The 23,076-nt window shown below is 40.4% G+C and overlaps 2 protein-coding genes across 2 annotated transcripts in view; both read right to left on the reverse strand.

The window, feature by feature from the left end:
- LOC117346253 (vomeronasal type-2 receptor 26-like) overlaps positions 1 to 9,435 on the reverse strand; it is a 35,582-nt gene extending 26,147 nt beyond the window's left edge. The window contains exon 1 of the mRNA XM_033915655.1: positions 9,359 to 9,435. Coding sequence (XP_033771546.1) covers positions 9,359 to 9,435 — 77 coding nt within the window. The remainder of the gene's footprint in view (positions 1 to 9,358) is intronic.
- Positions 9,436 to 11,109: 1,674 nt separating this feature from the next.
- Positions 11,110 to 23,076, reverse strand: part of LOC117346254 (vomeronasal type-2 receptor 116-like) — a 54,710-nt gene continuing 42,743 nt past the window's right edge. Inside the window, exons 5-7 of the mRNA XM_033915656.1 lie at positions 17,206 to 17,332; positions 13,024 to 13,893; positions 11,110 to 11,132 (exon numbers count right to left, since the gene is read on the reverse strand). Coding sequence (XP_033771547.1) covers positions 11,110 to 11,132; positions 13,024 to 13,893; positions 17,206 to 17,332 — 1,020 coding nt within the window. The remainder of the gene's footprint in view (positions 11,133 to 13,023; positions 13,894 to 17,205; positions 17,333 to 23,076) is intronic.

Below are 23,076 nucleotides of genomic sequence, written 5' to 3' on the forward strand. Positions count from 1 at the left end.
GATAAAAAGACATGGTTCACCATAAAACTGAATTGCACTTATTAAGATGTTAGGCCCCTAACTTGGTAGGCACCTGTCACTTTGATGTAGACACCTAGTCCAAGGCACCAATCACAAAGTAGGCATGATTAGGGCACAGATTTTGGGAGTGCTTTGCATGTAGGTGCCTGTTTTGGAACTTTGACTCTTTCAAATAAAGTCCATTTAGGAACATCATTACACCAGAGTTTTTTTGGTTTTCTCTGGATTTTCTTCTCTGTGGATATCTTGGGGTCAATTCCTTTTGTTTTTTGGACTTATATGTACTCATTTAGGCCAAAAAAATACTGGCATAAATAGAGTTCCCCTAAATTTAGGATGACTATCGACATCTAAGCCTCAAAGTGTTTTTTGTTGTATGTTCTACAGAAGTCAGCTGATTCTTATGAAATTTAGTGTGATGTGTCCTGAATACAGTTGATATAATCTAATGTAAATATTCCCCAGAAGCACCTCAAGACTGCGTTGAGGAAATGAATTGTTGCTTTGGGATAAATGCAGAAGAAGATGTATCTAAATGTTTTTTTACTGCTGAAGACCAAATTTTGATAAAGAATTAGGTACTGCTAAAAGGTTACAGCAGTTTAGGATTGTTGAAAGAGTTCCCACAGAAAGGTTGGAACAATAATGGCCTTAATGTGCTACTATACAAGATCAGAGCAATAGGCACTGTAGATCGTAAATCAGGCAGCAGACAATGACACTCAATTTGTACACAAGAGCACATTGATGTTGTAAGTGATCTTGGACTGAACCAGGAGGATGTGCCATCAACAGACCAAACAACTTGCCCATTAAATAGCAAGAGAATCAGGAATAAGCCAGACAACTGTGGTTAGGATAATTCATGATGATCTGAGATTAAAGTGTCTTAAAATATGTAATATACAAGAGTTTATACAACAGACATACGCCTGAAAAGGTGCAAGCAGGTTTTGACCAAGTACCCAGAGCACAGGGTCAGCTTCATATGATTTACAGATGAAAAGATATTTACAGTAGCTCTACTGATTAATCCACTGACTGATCACCTGTATGTGTGAGGATAATGCTAAATGTCTACTATGGATCCTTTTGACATTCAGCCAATCATTCTTGGTGTCAGTCACAATCTCAAAACTCAAAATCACAGATTTGTTCTTCATCAATCCTGGAGTTAAGATCAACCGTGTGTACTACCAAGGCATCCTCTTGATGCTGCAGCTCTTCTAAAAGCAGACTTTCCCTCTCGTACTGATTCATTTTAAAAAGTTGTCTGGTGACAGTGTTTTCTAATAGTTGTGGTCTTTTGAATTATTTCTCTGTAATGCCACAATGTGAGTTAAAATTGTCCAGGTATGGTATTAGGACATATTCTGAATTATCCAATTGGCTGTTGTCAGTGATCCATTGCAAGTCTAGAGACTACTTTATCTTCCAACAGGACAATGCCCCAGCACATCAACAAAGGATACCATAGAACTGCTACATCAGGAGAGCCCAGACTTTATTGGTCCAGACCTCTGGCCTGCAAATTCACCAGACCTAAACTTAATTGACTACCGGATCTGGGAGCTGATACAGAAACACATCTAGCAGACATCAAAGACCTTAAACAGCATCTCATCTTTGTTTGGGCTCAGCCGAAGCAAAGCATCATTGACAAGTCCAAATATCAGTGCAGGCCAAAACTAACCCTCTCTTCTATGAAACTGCGCTAGCCATTACTAGCGCAGTGAGCTGCACTGAATGGCCCGTGCTGCTTCCGACGCTCATAGGAACTCTATGAGCATCAGGAGCAGTGTGGGCCATTCAGCGCGGCTTTCTGCGCTGGAAACTGCTAACGCAGTTTCATAGAAGAGGGGGTAAGTGCAAGCCTTTGTGCAAAGGGACATCTGCTTAATTGAAACATTGCTTTTTTGACAACATTTTTTCTGCCAGATATGCCATAAAACTTTTGATGTGTTTTTATTCCGTTCACAATTCATTTTCACAAGGTAGTGCTGTGGTACAGTGGGAAATATTTACAATGTTTTACATCAACTTCATCTGGATATGATGCTCTAAATCAGTGTTCTTCAACCACCGGTCCATGGACCAGTGCTGGTCCACAGAAATTTCCTGCCGGTCCACAGGATCAGCACATGCATGAGGCCCAAAACAGTGTTCTTCAACCACGGTGCGATCGATGCGGCGTTATCTTTGAGCGAGCTCCCTCTTCTTAACTGATTCAGTGCACAAAGCCACGGGCAGTGGCTGCTACGGGCATTCTGTGCCTGAACCGGAAGCCTTCTCTCTGACGTTGCAGAGGGAAGGCTTCCAGATGAGGCACAGGATGTGCAAGGTACAATTAGTACTATTATGAGGGCAGGGTCTGGGGTGGAGATTGGGTAGAGATGGGTGGGATCTGGCCCACGACTTAGCCCAGTGTTCTTTAACCGCCGGTCCACAGAATAATTCTTTTATTTCTGCCGGTCCATAGGTATAAAAAGGTTGAAAAACACTGCTCTAAATTTCTTAAGAATTGGATGAATTCTGTGGGAGATGCACCAAAAATTATTTTGGTGTGTTTTATTTTGTTGTTTCATGGTGTGAAATCAAGGACTTAGAGCAGTGCTCATTTATGCATTTCTTTTCCAACTCCTGTCCATGTTTTCTATTTCCCTACAGGCTCCAACCACAGCAGTAAGACAGCCTTCCACATGCTAAGGGATGCTTTTATTAAAATACATTAAGCCCCAATGCATGGTTAGAGCTTGATAAACTGGCTAAGAAAAAAACATTCACGTTATTTGCTATAATTTTACCTCTTTGCAGCACCATCTCCTAACTCTAGTTAGCTCTGTTTTAAGCATCCCACCCAGTGTCTGGGACTATTTAGTTATTGGTGAGCTAATTTGGAGCTTAATTCACAGTACAACTGTCAAATCAAACAACATAAGCACAAATTTTTTTTGCAGATACAATTTGGGTAGACAAGCCACATTTAAGGAATATGTTTAAAATTATGAGAAACTAACTGATTGCTCTTCGGTGAATCCCTCAAATATAGTTTCTCATATACCTATTATACTAGCCCTGTATTTCTCATATAAAATCAAGACTATAGTCAAGATATTTAGAAACTCAACAGACGTAACCTTCAACGTATATATCACCTCTCTAGTGAAAAAAAATATATTTTTAAGATGAGGCAACTGAAAACAGTTTCAGGCCAGTAGCATAATCTGTCCTAATACCATACCTGGACAATTTTAAAACATATTGTGACACAGAACACAACAGCAAGACTTAGTTTTTATAAATCAAGATTTGGTCACATTACACCACTTTAATTCAAATCATTTAACTATCAAGCTGTAAGAGTTTGGAATTCACTACCTGGAGAAATTCATGTTACTACTGTGTAAGTTCTTGTAAACCATGCCGAGCTCTACTTCCATGGAGATAGAAACATAGAAACATAGAAAGATGATGGCAGAAAAGGGCCAAGGCCCATCAAGTCTGCCCACTATAGACCCTCCCCTTAAGATTAGCTAGTGTTTTGCCCTGACCCTCTTAGGGATCCCACATGGGCGTCCCATTTATTCTTAAAATCTGGCACGCTGCTGGCCTCGATCACCTGCACTGGAAGCCCGTTCCACCGATCAATCACTCGCTCCGTGAAGAAATACTTCCTGGTGTCGCCGTGAAATTTCCCGCCCCTGAGTTTGAGCGGGTGCTCTCTTGTGGTTGAGGGGCCTCTAAGAAGGAAGATGTTATCTTCCACTTCTATACGTCCGGTGACGTATTTAAACGTCTCAATCATGTCTCCCCTCTCCCTGCGCTCCTCTAGAGTGTAGAGCTGCAAATTGTCTAGTCTTGCTTCGTACGGGAGACCTTTAAGCCCTGAGACCATTCTGGTGGCCATTCTTTGGACCGACTCGACCCTCTGCACGTCTTTGCGGTAGTGTGGCTTCCAGAATTGCACGCAGTATTCCAGATGAGGTCTCACCATGGCCCTGTACAATGGCATAATGACAGCAGGCTTTCTGCTGACAAAACTTCTACGGATGCAACCCAGCATCTGCCTTGCCCTTGAGGAAGCCTTCTCCACCTGATTGGCAGATTTCATGTCTGCACTAATGATGCGGTATATAAACTTAAGGTTTAGTTTAGTTCTGTTTCACAAAAATGTGAAAGCATAGTTCTAGCTGCAGCAGTTATTAATTTTTACTATTCAGATTCTGGCCAGTGCTGAGTATTCAGCAGTGCTTATCTAGATAACGGGTGTTTTTTTGATGGATAAATGTTTTTGGAACATTGACACATTGATTTTGTTTCCTGCCCTTTCACTATTCCATAGTCACCAAAGTTTTAGGAGCATAATTTGGAATTCAAATTGACCACAGAATCCTAAATTTAGGTAATCCAACCTAGTCAATTTCAGCAATCCAACTAATGTCATTAACTTCCCCAATTAGTGGCAATTCTATATAAAATTCACAAGCATAACCCTGATGTGAATGAACTGACCCATGTTACTTACATTGTATCCTGAGGCAACATAGGGGGATGTGTGAAGGAAAATGGTTGAGTTCTAAACAAATTGGCAATAGCTACTATTCCCCCAATTAGGATGTCCCCGTTCCTGTGATAACCAGGTGATGCCTTCTGATACTGCCCTATAGAGCAGGAACACTCGACAATCTTCCCTAGCACATGGAAAGTCATTAAAAAAATCAGAAGAGAATGAGCTTGCATCTTCAAAACTGCAAAATAGTTTGTCCCACAAAACACCTGCTGAGACTGGACATAATTCTATGGTCTGGTAGAAGAGGTTGCAGGGTTCTTGCTGATCCCACACAAATTCATCTTTAAATTATTGACATCCACCTAAAATCCAGTCATTTTCATACTAGAAAACGGTACATAAGCAAAAAAAACATAAATCAAATTGGTGGGAGAGGGTGTCATTTCAGCCTGTTGCTTATTTGAGTTTAACTGTCCCACTAAGGATACAGAAGCTTTATAATGTCCTTCTCCTCAGAGAATAATCTCATGGGACATCTGCTGTAGTTCTGTGTATTTAGCACTAAATATAGTTTGCTTCTGTTTTTAAAGCTAAACTCATATTAACAGGTAGACAAATACTAATCTGGATTAAATGTATTGAGATCACAAATTGAGGCTATTGCATGTGTGGGGAGGGATTTTATAAGAAGGCACCTAAACTTAGGTTGGAAAAATGACCCATATTAAGCCTATCTGCCTTTCCCAATACTAGTTCCAAACCTGCACCTAGACAAATGCCCTCTGAAATCCACACAAATGCAGGAATGCCCAAAAAATTTACACCAGCTCCCAAGACACATGTAAATAAGTGCATACAACATACAAATACTTCATTTTTTTGTAAACATCTATGTAAAGATGTTTACAAAAAAGGACACATTCCTTCCATGCACATACTTTTCCATGTGAATATGGTCACATCATATTATTAATATTAATATTATTAAAGTCCTTTATATGTGGAAAATTTCCCTAATATAATAGGGATGGACAGCCATTTATAGCAATGAACAAACAAACCAAAACAACTTCCCACAATAACAATATCCACCAAGAGCAGTAGGGATGAGAAACCCCACTACCAGGGATAATCTTACAAAAGACATTTATTACAGCATATGGGTCGGACCCAACAGGTCCATATTTTGGCTCAAAGTCACAATGATAATTTCATATGCTATGAATCCTCTTATGCAAGAAATGTACAACTGTCTTGTAACTCTAAAGGGATGTATCAAGTTTCAAGTAGAGAATGACACGGTGACAAAATTCATCACCGTTCCTGTCCCCGCGGATAACCGCAGGAAATAATCCCATGTCATTTTCTAGTGTCTATTTCAACCTCGGTCCTTCTACACCAGCATTCTTCAAAGCAAAGCTTGTGGGTCAGTGTTTGTGGCCATTCATACTCTGATTCTTCCTTCTCTCCTTAAAGAATGACATGAAGATGGTTTCCCATGGTTATCCACGGGGACGGGGACGGTGATGAATTTTGTCACCGTGTCATTCTCTAGTTTCAAGTTTATTAAAATTTGATATACCGCCTTTTCAATATTCAAGGCAGTTTTACAAAGTAAAAAATACAAAGGAAACATAAAAATGAGTAATACAACAAAACCTACAACAGACAAACATGAAGCATTTAATAGAAACCATGACTGACTGGTATGAGAGAACTACAACATTTGGATAGGAAAGAACAAAATTGGGAAAAATGAAAGGTAGGGAAAACAGAGGGACCAGTCAAAAGGCAGGTCATACATGAACATGAAACATCCTTAAAAGGATGATCAAGATTCAAAAGCATATTTAAACGGGAATGTTTTTTAGACTAGAGTTTGAAATTGTCTAAGGATAAAATCTCTCTTAAGTGATTGGGAGCTGTGTTCCAAAGTGTGGGGGCAGTGACGGAAAATATGTTAGTTCTCATGGTATGAATGTGCCTTAGTGAGGGAATTGAGAGTAAGTTTTGGTTATAAGATTGGAGAGAATGCTGAGAAGAATGTGGAATCTTACAGAGTGCCCTACTTCTCTCAGTCATTTCCTAAAACAGAAGACATATCAATGGAACTTCTTCACTTAAGGGCAAATTCTATAAGAAGCCCCCAAAAGTTAGGTGCCTAATTAGGCACTGTTCAGCACGATTCAAGTAAAATTGGGTGCTGTTTAATGAGTCATGCTGAGCGGAACCTATTTTGGAGGTGTCCAATAAATAGGCCAGCTTTGAGCACTTAAACAGGCTTAAGAGCAGTCTAACACGTAGCCACACCCACACCTAACATGCATATCACCTATTTTTTTGAAGGCCACCTAAATTTTTGGAGGTGCCTTGTTACAGATTCACACTTTCTTGATAGGCGCCTATGTTTCAATCAGTGATGATTAAAAAGCTTAATTGAGCTTGTTATTCAATTTAGATAGGCGCCTATCTAGTTGGCCACCTTCAAAATAGGTGCCTAACTTTAGGCGCTGGTTACAGAATTTGGGCCTTATTTTCTATTAGTGGCAAATGAAAATGGGTACAGTGTTTGTCAGCAACAGGTTTGCAAATTTCAGCCCCACCATACCTATGATCAGCATTTCTTCTGCCTTAATGGACCCTTCTAATCCACCAGGGAGGTAGGTCAGGGAGAGGCTTAGAATGCAGGAGAGGGCAGAGGGTGTTTGCAAGTGGAGGGCCACCCAACTCAAAGACCCTCTCTATCTAAGCCCAAACAAGAATAGATGATGGAGGAACTTGGCTACCCTAATCAGGATTATTAGAAATAAGAAACCTAGGAACATCTATAGTAGTAGCTTAATGTCTGCACTTTGAAGGAGACAAGTGGGAATAGAGAGCCTACTGCACTAATTTCAAGACTAAGGATTAAAGGAGCAGCAAAGCAAAATCATTTTGGCGGTCCAGGTCATGTCACATCCTCCTAAGTAGAACTGACATTTTAGCCATCAGGCTGTGACTTTCTTCTGCAGAAATGTCAGTTCTGGGCATGGTATGATCAATACCACTGGAACAATCATGACACCAGCTGTGGAAGCCCTAGGGAATAAATTGGGCATTTCCAGCAAGATGGCCAGAACCAACTATCATCTACACTGGTTCCTAGAAGCCCCCAGTTACTGGGGATGAAAAAATTAGAACTGCTTGGAGCAGCACATTTACAAAGGAACATCATACTTTCCACCTGCATCAAGATTGTGAGCACAAAGGGACAGATAGGGGAAAATAATTAAGAGTACCTGAATATAATAATTGCCTTGATGGTATTGCAAAGGGTAGTATATTCCTATGTACCTAAACAAACATGCCCCCTTTATAGAATGAACACAGTGAATAAATGATATTAGATTAATATAATGGGGAAAAAAGACTTCAAATACCCCAGTGTCAAAAACTGAGTTTTGCAGAGACCCTCATTTGGGGCAAAGGTACCATCACTGGTCTAAAAACCTCATTATCAACACAGATATGTGGAAAAAATCAATTCATAATTTGTGCTATAATTATTCAAAACAAAAACAGATGGACTTTGCTACCCTAAACTGGGCTCACTGGACACGTTTCTCACGCTGTAACCACCATCTGTTGTTGTCCTAATAAGGGGACCAAGCTGTGTATATAACAGATAAAAAGAGTTGGCAGAACACATGATACTTCCGCTTTGGAGGATTCAGTTATCCAATGCCAGGTTTTCTTGTGGACCCACGTTTGTGGCTGTTTTTTGAATGCTTCAATTTCGATTGCATTTATACAGTCATGAGTGAAGCATGAATGTATTCGACTTTTCTTGTGTTACTTCTTAGGTCATTATAACTCATTCATGGGGTTTTCTATGTTTTAAGTGAGGTAAAAAAACAACACCCTGTTATTAACTCTACATTCGATGATAACCTAGGTAATAAATTCTCTAAATGGTGCTGTCTCATGATTCAGATGTGATTGGCAGTTGCTTTTAAGGCAGCTGCCAACAACGGAATCATTTAGAGAATAAGGGTGTTAGTGCCCGGGAGCAACAATTATGTTACATGGTGTAGCCGATTGGTATTGTTTACTACAATCTTTATTTTTGTGTATTGCTGTCCTTGCTCCACTTTACTATCTGAGATGTTTGTTCCCTAAATATTGAATGCTATATTTCTTTTTGCTGACTGTGGTTTTGTTAATCGGACTGAAATTATTTGAACTAAATTCTATAACTCTATTCGTTTTGTATGCAGAATCTATTCTTCAAAGGAAAGTAGACACCTCCCTTCCTTTATACAATACTATTGCAATCAGAGCTGGATTAACGGGTAGGCCCAGTAGGCATGTGCCTAGGGCCCGAACAGATGACTTAGTATTTTTTTTATTTTTTTTTTCAAACGGCGATGGACGGGCCCCCTGGAAAGTAAGATCTAAAGAAATAATATAAGGGCAATATTTTAAAACCTATGAGAGGGACGGCACAAGTAATGGAAATAATTGCACCATAAAGAAGATAGTAGAAGGAAACCAAGTACTATGTGAGAAAATTAGATGTGACTTACATCTTAGCTTTAATTATATGCGCCTGCTTTCACTCTTTCCTCCATAACTACTACACCGCACTGTTTAATCTTTTTTGGTGCTCTGCTATATACCCGGCATTCTGGTAAGTTACTTTCACTTTTCTCTCCCTGCTTGTTTTACTTCTCGCCAGCATTTTTTTAGTATTTAATTTTGTCTCCTGGGGTGTTTGCTTTTCAGCTATTTCTAGCGGCTTTCTCTCGATGATTACATGGGCTTAGTTTGTCCACAGCAGGTACGAACCTCTTGCCTTTGGTCCTCCTTGTTTCTCTTTGGTCTTCATGCCGCTGCTCTTCCACGTCATCCTTTGGCTCATACATTGCTTTCACACACTCCTGGACTGTATTTTTTTTTAATGTTTTGTACTTCTCCCTTTTCTGGGGTACTTTTCTCACCTAGTACTTGGGTTCCTTAAATTTTCTTCTTTAAGGTGCAAGCATTTCCATTACCCATGCCATCTCTCTCATAAAATATTGCACTTATATTATTTCTTTTTATATTCAACTATGCAATGTTTAATTTTTCTTTTTCATGTTTAACTACTTAATGTTTATATTTTATATGTCTAAAGCATTTTCTCTAAGCATGCAGCACTTCTCTTTTACAATGTGCTTTCTGTTCTAGTATGTCCTGTATACATTTATGCTCTTTCAGGGTGTGCTGGAAGGCATCCAGTTTGTCTTTCTATATGGTGGGTTCTCAAACCTAATTGGCTGGGGCTTGAGGTGATTGAGGCAGGAAACTCCATTGGTCACAAATTTGAATTTTATGCATTGAGTTAATTGGTCTCTAGTCTCAGGTGGTGCCTAGTTAATTCCTGGGTTGTCAGACATGCCCATGATGCCAGGGCCTATCATTGTTTGGAAAAAAAAAAAAAAATCAAAGTATAAGGTGAATGAGTGGTAACTCGAGCAAAGGTGAGGGGAAGGGAGGTAGATGGACTTGGGATGGAGCCAGGAGAGAGAGAGATGGTGGCAGTCAGGCAGATGATGGAATTGGGGATAACTTGTGCCATCAACATCAGGCGCAAATGGGAAAGCAGCATCAGTGAGGAGGTGAGGAGCCCTCACCTCCTCATCACTGCTGCTGACTTCCCACATGCTGGATAGGGGGAAGAAGATAGAGTTATGAGATAGTGGAGGAGTGAAGGAAAGGGGTGGCAAGCTGTGAGTAGACACAGTAAAAAAAAGAGGGGAACTGAGGACTGAATAGTAAGAAAGAATTTAATTTAAACTGACGCAGAAATTAGAGAAGGAAGACCAGAGAAGGAAAGGGAAGAGAAAGGAGAGAGAGAGATGCTATAGAACAGGGAAGGAGACAGAGATATCAAATCTGAGTAGAGGAAATGGGAAGCGAGAGATGCTAAAACCACAGGGGGGAGGGAGGAGAGATGGAAGGCAAGAGATGCCAGACCATGAGGTGAACAGACCAAAATGGGGGCAGGAGGAGAGATGGCATGGGGAGACAGACAGTTTCTGGAAGGGGGAGACAGTGGATGGAAGAAAGAGAATGACAAATGAGGAAAGCAGAAACCACATGACAAAGGTTGAAAACAATTATATGTTTTTATTTTATTACAGTAGGATAAAGTAGTATTGTAGCTGTTTTGATAAATGGTTAGAAATAGAAATGGTGGTCCTTTTATTGAACTAATTTTAATACATTTTTAACTATCTTTCAGAAAATAGGTAAATAAATGGGGCGGGATGTGGGTAGGGTATAGGTGGGGCTAGGGGGCCCAGTGTACTTGTGTGCCTAAGGGCCCTTGAAGAATTAATCCTGCCTTGATTGCAATCGGGTATAAACACACAAATGCAATTAAGCACAAGCAGTACACCAACCATAATCCAAGTGCTTACACCTTAAAGCTGGAGATATGTGCTTAATTTATGCCTTTATTTTTATTTCTTATATATCCTTATATCCTAAGTGGTTTACACTGAATAGTAATCAGATACTCTAAGTATTTCCCTATCTGTCTGTCAGCTGACAATCTAACTCTTGACACCTGGACAATGGAGGGTTAAGTGACTTGCTCAAGGTAGGAGAGGCATGGGAATCAAACCTGCAACCACAGAACCATTAGACCACTCCTCACCTCTATAATTTATGATATTGAATAACTTTGATATTCCCATTCAACCTCCATCCAGTCTTTGTCTATATGTATGCCTAACTGTAAAATACATACAACACAAAATATTTACAAAATAATTCTTAAGCACATTCATCTGCTGCTTCTTAAAGGAGCCAGTTATTAAAAGAATATTTTCACTCTTCTCCTAGAAGCACGCCTAATTATGATCCCTGCACCAAAGCAACCCAAAACACAGCCTCTTCTCAAAGACCCCCCCCAAAATATATCCCTCAAAAATGATCCCATAGAATAGAAGGGCCTCTCTTACTCAAAAGTATCCTTACCTGGTATCTAGTTAATGCGTCATTGCTGAAAGCAGAATATTTTTTCAAAATATGGATAATAATGTAGAGAATGAATATATAGTTTGCAGTGTGTACAGGGAGAGGAGCCATTTTAGAGAAAAGCACATTCAGAAAAGGAACAGCATCACTCGGGGCTTTTCATCATGTAAGTGCTCACACTTAAACAGGTAAGTGGTGATTTTTTTCAACTTTAATGTACACAAGCCAGAACTTACATTTCTAAAAGATGAATCTTACAAAACTGGATATCAAAGGAAAGCAAACTGCTGAACCATTCTAGAAGTTTCTAATTTTTAGATTTGAAAGATGGTTTTAAATACCAGAAAGGCAACAATTGCCTCTTTAATCACTCATCACCCCAGGTATTAAAAACTAATTACCTAACACATACACATACACATACCTACCTATGATTTCTAAAGTAGGACTGTATTTACATTGGAATTGTACAGTATGCATTTCTTAAGGCCTGCCATATTTGTCCCAGAATGCATCTCTTTGATGATTGTGCATGCTGTGTCCATACAGGTTTAAGTAGCGTCTTTTCTAAAATTGCTACTTTGATGCATTGAGCCATTCACATGTAAACTTTTTGTTTGGAAACAAAAGAGGAAAAGTCCTCACAAAGGAACAAAAGGAAGCAGTGAGGACCATGACATGAAAAAAAGAAGTCAAGAATCCAGCATAGTCGTAAGAACTTACCATTAGAGAATGACACGGTGACAAAATTCATCACTGTTCCCGTCCCCGCGGATAACCGCGGGAAACCATCTTCATGTCATTCTTTAAGGAAAGAGGAAAGAATCAGAGTATGAATGGGCCACAACCACTGACCTGCAAGCTTTGCTTTGAAGAATGCTGGTGTAGAAAGATTGAGATTGAAATAGATACTAGAAAATGACATGGGATTATTTCCCGCGGTTATCCGCGGGGACGGGAACGGTGATGAATTTTGTTACCGTGTCATTCTCTACTTACCATCCCCTCCTATTACAAAAACATGGAAGAGGCTTTTAGTGCCAGCCAGTGCACTGAATCCTTTATGCTGCTCCAATGGTCATAGAGTTCCTATGAGCATTACAGTAGTGCAGAGCATTTAGTATGCTAGCCAGTACTAAAAAACCTTTTACATGCTTTTGTAAAAAAAAAAAATAAAAGGAGGGGGGAGGGGTTAGTGTAGCATTTGCATCTCTTGCCAATCAAACCATGTACAATAAAATTAAGCACATGCATGTAAATTCTGGCACCATGCATTTAAACCCAAAGTAATATCAAGATAATTCCCTATTCTACCCTTCTTTAGCTTCTTAAGTCCAATGAACATACAGCTAACCTTGAACATTGGGCTGACTGTGTATGAGTTTCAATGTAACTGTAGCACTTACAATGTTCTTTAATTAATGTAGCTTTCCTTTGACATTCTAGGAAGTGTAACTTCATTTATTTTTTTGTGATATATTTCCTGTTGTTCCTATGAGGCTTGAACAGAATAATGTAGCATTTGGGAATAAATATACATCCCAGTATTCCAGAACTAGAGGCCAGAATTGCAAATATCTCCACTGCTACCATATACTTGCCCCTAGTACTCAGGTATGTTGGGATGAAAGACACCCAGACACTGCAGAATACCAGCATGCTGAAGGTGATATGTTTGGCCTCATTGAAACTGTCAGGTAGATTTCTTGCTAGAAAAGCTACAATGAAGCTGATACCAGCCAGAAATCCCAGGTAACCCAGAACACAGTAAAATGCAATTGCTGACCCTTCATTACATTCAATAAATATTGTTCCAATTTCTGAATGAATGTTATGATATGGGAATGGAGGAGCAGTACCCAACCAGACAAGGCATATGAAAACTTGAAGAAGGGAACAGGAAAGAATTATAGAGTATGAGACCCTGGGACCCATCCATTTCCGGAGCTTGCTTCCAAGCTTGGTAGACTGGAAAGCCATGACCACAGTGATTGTTTTAGCCAAGACAGAGGAAAGAGAGATGGAGAAACTTATTCCAAAGGCAGTCTGTCGGAAAATGCAGATTACTTCCTCAGGGTGGCCTATGAATATCAATGAGCAGACAAAGCAAAGGATGAGGGAGACTAAAAGGATGTAACTTAGATTCCTGTTGTTGGATCTCACAATGGGAGTGTCTCGGTACTTAATGAAGATTCCCAGAATGACAGCATTGATAAGAAAAAAGAAAAGACTAATAAATATAAAAACTATTCCTAAAGGTTCTTCATGGGATAGAAAACTTATAATTTTGGGGACACAGACATCTCTTTTTTCATTGGGCCATTGGTCCTCTGGGCATCTCATACAGTTGTCCATATCTGAGAAGAAAGAATATTCTCTTAGCATCTCTTTATTTCTTTTAAAAATGTTTAGCCTGCTTACACCTAGGTGGGTTCCAGAATACACATATTTTAAAGCACATAAAACACACAATTACATAAATAGCATCTTAACCAACATAATCAGAAAAGATATACTATTGCATATCAAAAATCCATATATGGTATTGTATAGCTTAAAAACCCTTCTAATCACTTAGAAAAAAAAAACTTTCATAAATAAATGTGTTTTTAAGAATATCTTATGCTGTTCTAACCCACTACTCATCTACAAATATCCTGGTAATTTTTTTCCAGAGGATAGGACCTTCAAGTCCTTTCACTGTCTCCCCATCCAATTATGAATACAATTCAAACTCCTCTTACTGACCTAGAAGTACACTCACTCCACAGCCCCTCCATTTTGCTACTCACTTATCTCCCCAATGTTCCCTCATGAACTCCAATCATCAGGAAAGTCTCTCTTAACCAACTCCAGACTCCATCCCTTCTATCTTGCTGCACTGTATGCAAGGAACAAACTGCCTGAGTCATTACGTCAGGCTCCTTCTCTTGCAGCTTTCAAATCTAAGGTAAAGCCCAGTTTTTTAAGGCTGCTTTTAACTCAGTATGTGAGCCCCCATCCCACCCAGGGAACCAGCTTCGCACCCCCGCATCCCACCCCCAAACCCTTACCTCGAGCGGACACCAGCATGCATTAACCCACAAGACATACGTGTGCCAGTGCTGGTGCAAAAAGAGCCTGCCACGCCTGCCACTGATCTATGCTGGGCTGCTGTGGGGCCTTGAGCATCTACGCATGCTCAAGGCCTTTTAGCTTCCACCCTCTCTGAGATTTTCATGAGATGCTCAAGGCCTCACAGCAGCCCAGCATAGATCAGTGGCAGGTGCGGCAGGCTCTTTTGGCACCGGCATGCATATGTCCTGTGGGTTGGTGCGTGCCGGTGTCTGCCCGAGGTAAGGGTTTAGGGGTGGGCCACGGTGGGGGGGGTGTGAAGCCGGTTCCCGGGGTGGGAGCGATCAGCACCAGTAGCCTTATTTTCTATGGGGAAACTAGCTTTGATATATGAGCACTTTGGTTTACGAGAATGCTTCTGGAACAAGTTATGCTCACAATCCAAGGTACCACTGTATTGCTCTTTCAAATTTAAAGATAGTTTTCTCTCACCTAAGCTATGGGATGAGCATTGCTTTTTGTAAAGCTTTATTACACATTCACAAGGTGATTTTATAATGAATCACCTATGTGTGAACAGCAAGAAGGCTCTTTTTTTTGTAATTCTTTTTATGTAAAGATTAGATATAGTGCTATATCTGAATGTGGGTCATAGTGATTTACAATGCAATAAAATATAAAACATAAACTCAAAAGAAAGATTAAAGAAACTCCATAATTAATAGGAAAGAACACACTTAATCAGTTTTAAAAATGTAAACAGCAGTGTGTCATACTCTTGCATCCATAAACATACCAGTCCAGTATCATTCTTTAGAGGCTCTGAGCAGAAACATAGCTAAGTGGTGTGCAAGGGAAGTGGGGCAGTGTTAAAAGTCCATCAGATGTTTGAGAATGTTAGAACATAGGCAATACAATGCTGGTTTGTTGGGGGGAGGAGTCAGGAGCTCTGCCTTAGCCCCAGCAGAATCCTGCAGCATGACCTCTCACCCACCTCCTCCTGGCACTGTACTTTTAAATCTTCAGACAGCGGCAGAGCCTGCCCCAGAAGTAGAATGAAGGGCTCCGGAGCTGATCTGCTCATTGATGCTGCATGGCAGCTGCCTGAATATTTAAAAGTACAGTACAAGGAGGTGGGTGGGAGGGAAGGTGACCACCAATTTTTGGGGAAGCCATGGCCCCTGTGGCCTCCCCTATTCCAACACCTATGTATTAGAGTATTGCTTTCCTTTCAATTGAATTTCAGCTTGGGATAGCAGCTGAATCAATAAGACATTTGACATTTAAGACATTTAGGGGTCCTTATACAAAGCCACGCTAGCGGTTTTATTGCACGCGCTAGTCAGAAATCTACCGCCTGTTCAAAAGGAGGCGGTAGTGGCTAGCGCGTGTGGCATTTTAGCGTGCACTATTCTGTGCATTAAGGCCCTAGCGTGGCTTTGTAAAAGGAGCCCTTAATGTGCATTTTGTGTAAACTTATGTATATTGAAATTGTTTGTTTGCACTATGGTAGTTTGGAAATTTAATAAAGATTTACAAAAAAAAAAAAAAAAAAGACATTTGGACTAAGAAGAAGTAATGGACATCCAAGGATCGGGACCACAAGAAATGTGAAAATTGTACAATGTGCTGAGTTTATGGGTCTGGTCTATTTAATTCAATCTAAGTTATATGGGGCAGACTCATCATGTTTATATATGGATAAACTGGAAGCACATTTAGCTGCTCACTGTCTTCAGTATTCTCATACATTTGGCACTTCAGATTGCACAATGCTGGAACAAATGCACCATTCAGCCACCAAGGTAACTTTAAAGGAGCTTAGCACCATGTGAATAAAAGTGGATATTTATGCTGAAAGCAGTTGAACCTAATGGTTTGAATTTGTGCACTGAATGATCAGCGTTCTTATGATATCACTATTGGGATTCTTATTCTGATTGGTTCAAATTGAAAGAGGGTGTTTATAGGAAATTTTTTAAAAAAAAGGATGGCATTATTTCTCCTATTCAACATTTTGTGCTTGCTTTGACCGTAGATGCAGCGGAAGTGAAATAAGGATTCTCTTTTGGATTTCTTTAGAGCTTTGAATTTTTTCAGTCAATTGGGCTGACAAAAAGCATTTATAAAAAGATAAGTAAATTCAATGTTTTTTTCCTTTCTTGATGTGATTAACTGGTATTCCCTGTTTGCATGTGCAGATATTTTCTGGCCTGGTAGGTGAATTGTGAATGATATTATGTGGAGATTTTTCCTGACCTGAGATTTTTTTTATGGTTTTTTATTTGTTGCATGCTGCTTACTATATGGAGTGCCTGTTATCTGAAGTTTTTTTTCCCTCCACTATTTGTTATTTTTTTCTACCAGCCTAGATGTCTCTGCACCTAAGTTTAGATATTGGTGTGGTGCATTTTATTATTTTCTTGGCCAGGAGCATCAGCCCACTAAGCTGCTAAGAAGTTCTTGGGCAACCATTGGAGACAATATACTGGGTTGAATGGTCTACTGGTCTTTTTTCAGTATAAATTTTATCATGTTTTTATAAATTTTAAAGAGCAGGCACCACATTGAATAACCTGCCAGCATGAGCATCTCATGTGTTACCAATCACTCACCAGTTTGATTGGAAATTTCTCCATCTGAACAGGGAATACAGTCATAGCAGCAGACGGGCTTTCCTTCAATGGGCAATTTCCTGTGTCCAGGAGAACAACTCTGACTGCATCTGGATTGTGGAGGTGTCTGAGATTTGAGGGAAAAATATCTTCAAATGATAGTGAGCTTAGATTTTTAAAATACAACATTCCTTTTCTGACCATTTATAGACCAATTCAGACCTTTTCTTCAAATATTACAAATTACCCCCTTAGAGGTTTGTTTTCAGAAGGATCTGCCTATCTGTTGAATGTAACTATTTTTCACCAGTGGTGTAATAAGGGGGTAGGTAGCAGTCTGCCCTGAGATCTATCCTGGTAAGGGTGTGGTACCCATGTTCCTCCCCTTTCCGCACCCCCACTGCTGCATGTGCATGCTACTTCACTTACCTCGTACCTCTGTAATGTTCTAGGTATGAGCAGAAATCCCCACCTGCATGGACTCTTCCTCTGATGTCACTTCCTGAACTTGCACCTAGGAAGTGACATCAAAAGAAGAGCCCACAGAGGTGTGACTGCAGATTGAGGGTTGCTGATCATGCCAGAAATGTTACAGAGGTATGGGGAAAAGAAAGTTGTGTGTGCGCACAGCAGTAGGGGGTGAGGAAGGTGTGTGTAGGTGCAGGGGCAGAGAAACTGAGGGGGAGGGGCACCACCACCTCTCACCCTTACTATGCCACTGTTTTCATCAACTGATAATTTATTTCTAGAACACCTAAATTATAGAAAGTTATAATTTACTATTAAAAAGTAGTTATTTCTGTGAGGGTGTTAAGGACAGATAAAGACCATATGGCCAATCTAGTCTGTTTGTTCCTACCATAAGCTATGTTTTCCTCTCCCTTAGAGATGGTATGTACTTGTTCCAAACTTTATTGAATTCAGATACGTTTCCATTTCCACAACTTTTACTGGGAGCCATTCTGTGAATTCAACACTCTGTGATGACGCATTTCCTCAACTGAGTTTTTCCCTTGTCACTTTGTGGGGTAAGGGAGAAACTTAGGGGCATGAACTACTGTTAAAACATGCTATTTTACTGTCAATCCCAGTTTTTTGTAACTAAACTTCATAAGAACATAAGAATAGCCTTACTGGATCAGACCAATGGTCCATCAAGCCCAATAGCCTGTTCTCACGGTGGCCAATCCAGGTCACTAGTACCTGGCCAAAACCCAAAGAGTAGCAATATTTCATACTACTGATCCATGGGAAGCAGTGGCTTCTCCTATGTTTTTCTCAATAACAGACTATGGAATTTTTTTCTCCAGGAACTTGTCCAAACCTTTCTTAAAACCAGCTATGCGATCTGCTCTTACCACAACCTCTGGCAATGCATTCCAGAGCTTAACTATTATCTGAGTGAAAAAATTTCCTCCTATTGGTTTAAAAAGTATTTCCCTGTAACTTCATTGAGTGTCCCCCTAGTCTTTGTAATTTTTGATGAAGTGAAAAATCAATCAACTTGTACCCGTTCTACTCCACTCAGGATTTTGCAGACTTCAGTCATATCTCCCATCAGCCATCTCATTTCCAAACTGAAGAGCCCTAACTGTTTAAGTCTTTACTCATATGAGAGGAGTCCATTCCCTTTATCATCTTGGTTGTTCTTCTTTGAACATTTTCTAGTGCTGCTATATCTTTCTTGAGATAAGGAGACCAGAATTGAATGCAATACTCCAGATGAGGTCGCAACAAGGAGTGATACAGGGACATTATAACATTATTAGTCTTGTTAACCATCCCTTTTTAAATAATTCCTAGCATCCTGTTTGCTTTTTTGGCTGCCGGCGCACATTGGATGGAAGGTTTCATCGTATTGTCTATGATGATACCAGATCCTTTTCTTGGGAGCTAATCCTCAAGGTGGACCCTAGCATCTGGTAACTGTGATTCAGATTATTCTTCCCAACGTGCATCACTTTGCATTTGTCCACATTAAATTGCATCTGCCATTTGGACGCCCAGTCTTCCAATTTCCTAAGGTCCGCCTGCAATTTTTCACAATCTGCATGTATTTTAACAACTTTGAACAGTTTAGTGTCATCTACAAATTTAATCACCTCACTCATCATTCCAATTTCCAGATCATCTATAAATAAGTCAAATAGCACCGGTCTCAGTATAGACCCCTGTGGCACTCCACTGTTTACTCGCCTCCATTGAGAAAAATGACCATTTAACCCTATCCTGTGTTTTCTATCTGATAACCAATTCCTAACCCACAACAGAATTTTGCTACCTATCCCATTTCTGGTTCAGGTAGATCTCTTACATCTTCTTTCATAATGACCGAAGCAAATAATTCATTCCGTCTTTCTGCTATCGCCTTATCCTCCCTGAGCACCCCTTTTGCTCCTTGATCATCCAACGGTCCTACAGATTCCCTCACAGGTTTTCTGTTTCTGATGTACCTAAAAATTTTTTATAGGTTTTTGCCTCTTTTGCAAATTTCTCTTCTTAAATCTTCATTGAATAAAATGGGACCTGTCTCTAAAATAGTAAGTTAGTGGTAAAATAACATGCATTATCACTAGAATGCGCCCAAAGGGATGTGGTAGAGAAGAAAACGGTGACAAACAAGTTGGATGAACACAGAAGATCGCTAATCAGAAAATAATGGATATACACTGAAGGTACTAAGGCCAGTACTCGGCAGGCTTGCACAGCCTGTGTCCCGTATATGGATATTCAGTTTAGGACAGGCTGAGGAGGCCTTCAATGGCTGGGATGGTTAGGATGGGCTGGAGTGAGCTTTGATGAAGACTCCAGTAGATGGAACCTAAGCACACTACTGGGCAGGGCTCTGGATTTCTGGCCTATAAATATCTAAGAAAAAGAACCATTTAAATTAAATAATTAATTTATGGAGCATGTTTGGTTGGGCAGACTGAATGGACCATTTGGGTCTTTATCTGCCATCATTCACTACGTTACTAGGGGGCTCATAATAAAAAAAAAAAAAAATGTTCAAAAAGTAGCCTAAATCAGTATTTGGATGATCAAAAAGACAGATCATCTAAGTACTAATAATCAAAGCTTAGTCCTTTACCCTGCCTCTGAATGCCTAGAGTGAAAAGATTCAAGTAATCAATTTTTCACTATATCATGCCACTATGAAAAGAGGCATTTTTAGAGGAGGGGAAAGGGTAGGAGGTGGGCCCACCTAGACTTATTCATACTGCAAGTATAACCAAAAGTCTGGGGAGATGGCCCAGTCGGAACTTAGAATTCTATAATAGCACAAGGATTACACTTCACCAAGGGTATTCAGTCAAAATAGACCAACTCAAAGGGTGAAAAGACCTTAGTCACCCCTTTAATGCCCTAAAGTGCATATAGGTTTTACCACGATCCTCAGCGGCACCACTTGGAGCTCAAAACAATCTCATTGCTCCAAGCTTTACGTGTCAATTCGTCATCGGATCAATATTTTATATTATATTTTTCATATTATTCTTAACTTTTGAATATTTTACATTAATACGACTCCAATATTCACACTTAGAATAGTTTTAAGCATATCACTTAGCTTAATCATGTGGTCTCTGGCAGGGGATTATAACACCGACATGTTTCGCTATACAAGCTTTATCAAGGATAACCCCTGTTAAAGAACAAAAGTTAAAATTAATGTTCAAGAAGATAGTTGTCAAAGTAACCAATCCTAATAGTACCCAAACAACTTTAGATTTCTCACCTCAGTGTAATATACCGCCAAACTCTGTGACCACTATATCTACAGAGATGGCGGCGGCGTCTTTTTCAGAAATTAAATAGAGCAGAACCCGGGACAACTGTACCCACGTGATTACGTGGCCACAGCGTCACGGGACTGCTTGCCGGATTTACAGCTACAGACTCAAATTATTACTAGAGGAGACTGACAACCACCCAGAACAAAGATTAGATCAACGTACCCCACTCTAATTCCCCATTCAAGCCATTAGGTATTACTGTATCTAAAACATATATCCAGCGCTGCTCCTTGTAATTCAGCCACTCTTCACTATTTCCCCCCTCCCAACCCGTAGCAAAGCTTTCTATTACCCGCCATTGAATCTGTTCCATGTTATGTTGACTATCCAAGAAATGTTCTACCAAAGGAGCTTGCATGGTCTTAGTTTTAACACGTGACTTATGCTCGTTCAGTCTTATGTGTACGGGCCTTGACGTACGGCCCACATACACAAGACTGCACGGGCACACAATCACAGTCCCGTGCAGTCTTGTGTATGTGGGCCATACGTCAAGGCCCGTACACATAAGACTGAACGAGCATAAGTCACGTGTTAAAACTAAGACCATGCAAGCTCCTTTGGTAGAACATTTCTTGGATAGTCAACATAACATGGAACAGATTCAATGGCGGGTAATAGAAAGCCTTGCTACGGGTTGGGAGGGGGGAAATAGTGAAGAGTGGCTGAATTACAAGGAGCAGCGCTGGATATATGTTTTAGATACAGTAATACCTAATGGCTTGAATGGGGAATTAGAGTGGGGTACGTTGATCTAGTCTTTGTTCTGGGTGGTTGTCAGTCTCCTCTAGTAATAATTCGAGTCTGTAGCTTTAAATCCGGCAAGCAGTCCCGTGACGCTGTGGCCACGTAATCACGTGGGTACAGTTGTCCCGGGTTCTGCTCTATTTAATTTCTGAAAAAGACGCCGCCGCCATCTCTGTAGATACAGTGGTCACAGAGTTTGGCGGTATATTACACTGAGGTGAGAAATCTAAAGTTGTTTGGGTACTATTAGGATTGGTTACTTTGACAACTATCTTCTTGAACATTAATTTTAACTTTTGTTCTTTAACTGGGTTATCCTTGATAAAGCTTGTATAGCGAAACATGTCGGTGTTATAATCCCCTGCCAGAGACCACATGATTAAGCTAAGTGATATGCTTAAAACTATTCTAAGTGTGAACATTGGAGTCGTATTAATGTAAAATATTCAAAAGTTAAGAAAAATATGAAAAATATAATATAAAATATTGATCCGATGACGAATTGACACGTAAAGCTTGGATCAATGAGATTGTTTTGAGCTCCAAGTGGTGCCGCTGAGGATCGTGGTAAAACCTATATGCACTTTAGGGCATTAAAGGGGTGACTAAGGTCTTTTCACCCTTTGAGCCAGTCGGAACTTATACATTTTGACTTAGACCATGTCAAAACAGGTATAAGTTCTGAATAGGAGATGCTGAGCTGATCCAGCAACCTGCCAACCCCCACCGCAATAATTGTGGCATGAGAGATGCCTAATCTCTCCAGCCATGATCGTGATCCCCCCGACAAAACCCCAAACTGACAGGAGGGAGCCCAGGCTCTCCTGCCAAAGATGGAACCTCGATCCCACCCATATTCCTGTAAATACCAGTAGGAGGGAGCCCAGGCTCTCCGGCCAAAGATGGCAACCCCAAACTGCCCACCCCCTGACAATACCGGCAGGAGGAAGCCCAGGACCTCCTTCTGAAGGTACACCCCCCTGCAAACCCTCTGGATACCCTCTGAACCCCTGAACAGCCCCCTACTATACAGCCCCCTGACCCTAGACACCCCCTAGACAGTCCCCTAACCCTAGATACCCCCATTGACTGGATGGATGGGTCTCCAGTCTGGCCAGCCGGCAGGCCCACCATCCTAAAAGGTCTGGGTTTGGGCTTTCGGGACTTGGGCAGTGTTTTGGTCAGGAATGTGGTGTAGGGATAGACGTAGTAGCAGTCTGGGCCAGTAGATTGCTGAATGTGCAGATATGCCATTCTTAAGAAAAACCCTCAATTTGGACACTTTTGTTGATAACTTCAGCATCTAAACTGATAAACTCCATCAATA

Source organism: Geotrypetes seraphini, chromosome 12, assembly GCF_902459505.1.
Source record: "Geotrypetes seraphini chromosome 12, aGeoSer1.1, whole genome shotgun sequence".
NCBI lineage: Eukaryota > Metazoa > Chordata > Amphibia > Gymnophiona > Dermophiidae > Geotrypetes > Geotrypetes seraphini.